The following is a 4434-nucleotide window of genomic DNA, read 5'->3' as shown; positions in this document are numbered from 1 at the left end:
ATTTAACGGTTCGGGTTCATGGAGACTGTACTTGACACAGTTTCTTACCCTGGCAAAGATTAATAACTGGGATGATACTACTAAGAGTCTGGCCCTCGTAGACTCTCTTGAGGGTGAGGCCCTTACGGCCCTGTCGTGTCTCGAGGAATCGAAACGTACCGACTTTGACGCGCTTGTTTCTCGATTAAATATTCAATATGGCAATGAGCACTTGGCTCAGCTAGACCGGTTTAGGTTCTTTAATTATAGACAACGTAGGGGAGAGTCTCTTCGGGCTTTGGCTAACCAAATTTGTTTTCTTTCCCATTCGGCTTTCCCTGACGCGACACCGGAATTTCGCGATAAACAAGCGCATCAGAGGTTCCTTGAGGCGATCGGGGACCACAATCTCAAGAGAGATGTTACTCTTGCTTCGATGAATCGTTCCACACTGGACGAGACACTCGCGATCGCGGTGAGGGTGGAAGCTCTAAATTTTCAGGACTCTTGGAGGTCCCAGCAGCCTATGCAGGAGAGTGCGAGGATGGACACGCGCCGTTTTCGTCCATACGGGGGACAGCCACGTGACTTTAGCAGACCTTTGACTTGCTGGAAATGCGGAAAAATTGGTCATATTTCTTCAAATTGTTCTTTGAATAAGACTAACGCTTCGGGAAACCAGAAGGGATCGTTGTAAAGAGGGTTGCAAACGATCAAATACAAGAAAATACCCTCTGTCGAATTTCTTCGGTTAATAACGTCGCGGTCGAGTCTGGTGTTAGCGTCATGGGCCTTCTGGATGGTCATTCCCGAAAGTTCATTGTCGATACCGGTTCGCGAGTTTCACTCCTAAAGGGGACGTCAGTTGAGGGTTGTTGCTCAATGTCAGGCGAAATACATCTTAGATCCGTTACAGGAGAGAGGGTTCAGATTTTCGGGGAGCGTAGCACTTTTGTTGAGTTTGGAAAACTACGCGTTCGGCATAGGTTTCTCGTTGTCGATATCGAGGAAGATTGCATTTTAGGGCTGGATTTTCTGTCAAGATATAGGTGTTCGGTCGATTTGGAGAATAACTGTTTGCATATTGCCGGAGTAGACAAAATTTGGTTTAATGATTGTTCTATCGATGCTTGGTCTTCGGAAAGTGGCGAAGGCATTGCAGGGGATTCTGAAGACCGGGTTTTGCCAGAGTTTTTGTTTCCGATTTTGGAAGAAAATTCCGTACTCCTGGGCCAGAGTGAGAAGGAAGACTTTAGGAATTTTCTAATTTCATTTCAAGACGTCTTCGCAAAAGATAAAAAGCAGTTGGGAAAGTGCAAGGTAGTGAAGCATCGAATAGATACAGGAGGTCACGCACCTATTAAACAAGCTCCCCGTAGGGTTCCCGTTCAGCGAAAGGACGAAGTACGGCAGTTAATTGCGGACATGGAAAACCAGGGGGTGATTGAAAAATCGGTTAGCTCTTGGATGTCGCCGGTGGTTTTAGTTAAAAGAAAGATGGTTTGACAAGGTTTTGTATAGATTATCGCCAGCTAAACAACATAACGAAGAAAGATTCATATCCCTTACCTCGGATTGACGATACTCTGGATGCGATTGCGGGATCTTCGTGGTTTACGGTTTTGGACCTGCAGAGTGGTTATTGGCAGATCGAGATGGATGAGAGGGATCGCGAAAAGACTGCGTTTTCAGTAGGCGAAGGGTTATGGCAGTTTAGGGTGATGCCGTTTGGGTTGTGTAATGCTCCAGCTACGTTTGAGAGGTTAATGGAAAATGTTTTGGGAGATTTGACTTGGCGAAAGTGTCTCGTTTATCTAGACGATATTATCATTTTTGGGAAGACGTTCGAAGAGGAACTGCAAAATTTGCATTTGGTATTTGATAAACTACGCGTAGCAGGTCTTCTTGTGGCTCCTCAAAAATGTTCTTTTTTTCATGCAGAGGTGAAATACTTAGGGCACATTGTTTCTAGGGAAGGTGTTAAAACGAATCCGGAGAAAATTTCCACGATCAGAGAGTGGCCTAGACCGAGGAATAAGTCGGAAATGAAAAGCTTTTTAGGGTTGTGTACTTATTTTTCGCGGTTTGTAAAGAATTATGCCACTGTTGCAAGGCCGCTTTTTGACTTGACGGAAAATAAAAGTTTTGTTTGGTCAGAGAAAGCGGAGAAAGCTTTTGAAGAGTTAAAAATTTGTTTAACTTCAACACCGATTTTAGCTTATCCTTCGCACAGTGATCCATTCCTGTTAGATACGGATGCTTCGAATGTCGGTATAGGGGCGGTTTTACTGCAGGTTCAGGATGGTGAAGAGAGAGTGGTTGCTTATTTTAATAAATCTCTAAACAAATCAGAAAAAAACTATTGCATTACCCGAAGGGAGTTGTTGGCGATAATTAAAGCTATAGAGCATTTTCATCATTACTTGTATGGAAGGAAATTTACAGTACGTACAGATCATGCGGCGTTATCGTGGTTACTTTCGTTTAAAAACCCTGAGGGTCAGATAGCCAGATGGTTAGAAAGACTTCAACAATACGATTTCACGATTTGTTATCGGAGTGGTAAATTACATTCCAATGCTGATGCGTTATCTAGAAGGCCTTGTTGGACAGATAATTGTAGGCATTGTTTAAATGCAGAAAGTAGGGACGAACATTGTCAGGAGGTTGAAGAAATTCCAATCCTTCGTACTCAGTGTTCTTTGTTTGAAATGCAGGATTGGGAGAGTTCTCAGAGGAATGATCCACACTTAGAATTGGTTTTTAAAAGTAAACTGTTGGGAAAAAAGCCGCCTAAAGAAGTTTTGACGGCTACGTCACCGGAGGTTAAATTTTATTTCTCATTGTGGGAATCTTTAGAGATTCGAGATGGTCTTTTATTCAAAAAGTGGGAATCTGCGGAGGGAAAAAAGATAGTTTGGCAATTAGTGGTACCGAGAGAAAAGAAAGATGCAGTTCTTCGTGAGGCTCATGATTCGACTGCTGGGGGACATTTCGGCATCAATAAAACAGTTTCTCGGATCAGGGAACGTTTTTATTGGGTTAATTGTATTAAGGATGTAGAAAAATGGTGTAATCGTTGTGAGGTTTGTATCTCCAGGAAAGGCACGGCTAATCGTGGCAAGGGATTGTTGCAAATTTACAATGTAGGTTCTCCTTTCGAGAGAATAGCTTTAGACATCTTAGGTCCTTTACCAAAATCATTTTCTGGAAACCGTTTTATGTTAGTTGTGGCAGATTACTTCACTAGATGGCCAGAAGTAATACCTTTACCAAATTTTCAGGCTAAAACCGTAGCTAATGCGTTAATTAAGGATATTGTAAGTCGTCACGGAGTTCCTCAAGAAATTCATTCTGATCAAGGCCGAACTTTTGAATCAAATATTTTTAAAGAACTAATGATTTTGTTGGGCACTAAGAAAACTAGAACGACTCCTTTACATCCACAATCGGATGGTCTTGTAGAAAGGTTAAATAGGACAATTCTTCAATATCTTTCAATGTTTGTGTCTAAGCATCAAAGGGATTGGGACGACTTAGTCCCTCTTTTTCTTCTTGCGTATAGGTCTGCTCAGCATGAAAGTTTAAAATTAAGTCCATCAATGATGTTATACGGTCGAGATATTTGTTTGCCATTGGATTTGTTGCGCGGAAGTCTTCCAATTAGGAATGTTTTGTATTGTGATTTCAATTTAGATTTGAGAGATAAAATGGATACTATTCACAAATTCGTTAGAAAGCAACAAGAAATTTCTTCGTTTAAAATGAAACAGCAATATGATTCTAAAGTAGTGGAGAAATCTTTTCGGGAAGGGGATTTGGTATGGTTATATCAGCCTCTCAGAGTAAAAGGGAAGTGCCCTAAACTTCAATGTCATTGGGATGGACCGTATGTTATTAACACAAAATTGAGTGATGTTGTCTATAGGATTAAGAAGAATAAACAGAAATTTAAAGTAGTGCATGTTAATAGACTTGCGAAGTTCAATGATAAGTAGTAGTAGTAGAAATTATTATTAAAAAAATCAATAATAAGCCTTAGTTTTCGAAGATGCTAACGTTAATCCTGGTATGCTAGGAATCGCTGGTCTACTAATTTGCAGGAGTACAAGAAAAGAAAAGGAAAAGCAAGTTGTGGAGGGAGAAATTGAAGACCGCATACATTAGAATTATAATATTGTTGTTATTTTGAAGTTACTAATTGTTAATTGATATTGTTGTATTTCGGCCGCTAACCACTCCAGGTTTTTAAGCCGTGGTTTTCCCTGGAGCGTCGGGCAAATGCCGGGTTAGTTGGTGATTTTGGAGGGTCCACGGTGTTTGTTTCATTATTTTTGCTCCTACAAAATCACAGGTCATTTTTTTTTTTTTTTTTAATTTTTGAATAAAGTTCGTTTTTTTTGGAGGAGGGGGGGAAGTGTTACGGGTCTACCGGCATACTAATGTTATGCGTCT

General features: G+C 40.9%; 1 protein-coding gene across 1 annotated transcript; it reads left to right on the top strand.

Annotated features, from left to right (window-relative positions):
• The first annotated feature begins 765 nt into the window (after positions 1–765).
• LOC143218888 (uncharacterized) lies at positions 766–4075 on the top strand. Its single transcript, XM_076444455.1, has 9 exons — positions 766–811; positions 896–1216; positions 1274–1479; positions 1614–1741; positions 1952–2250; positions 2620–2794; positions 3080–3448; positions 3545–3824; positions 4058–4075. Exons 1-9 carry the CDS (start codon positions 766–768, stop codon positions 4073–4075), a joined length of 1842 nt encoding a protein of 613 aa, XP_076300570.1.
• Positions 4076–4434: the final 359 nt, after the last annotated feature.

Source organism: Lasioglossum baleicum, chromosome 20 (assembly GCF_051020765.1).
Source record: "Lasioglossum baleicum chromosome 20, iyLasBale1, whole genome shotgun sequence".
Taxonomy (NCBI): domain Eukaryota; kingdom Metazoa; phylum Arthropoda; class Insecta; order Hymenoptera; family Halictidae; genus Lasioglossum; species Lasioglossum baleicum.
Note: the sequence above shows the minus strand (reverse complement) of the source record. Positions and strands in the feature narration are given on the sequence as shown.

Bases quoted from the DNA above. Each gene is read 5' to 3' on its own strand.
- LOC143218888 (XM_076444455.1), top strand. From the start codon at position 766: ATGGGCCTTCTGGATGGTCATTCCCGAAAGTTCATTGTCGATACCG. The intron at 1,217-1,273 runs GTGAGAAGGAAG...TCTTCGCAAAAG, and splicing joins TTCCGTACTCCTGGGCCAGA to ATAAAAAGCAGTTGGGAAAG. The intron at 2,251-2,619 runs GTATAGGGGCGG...GTTTAAATGCAG, and splicing joins TACGGATGCTTCGAATGTCG to AAAGTAGGGACGAACATTGT.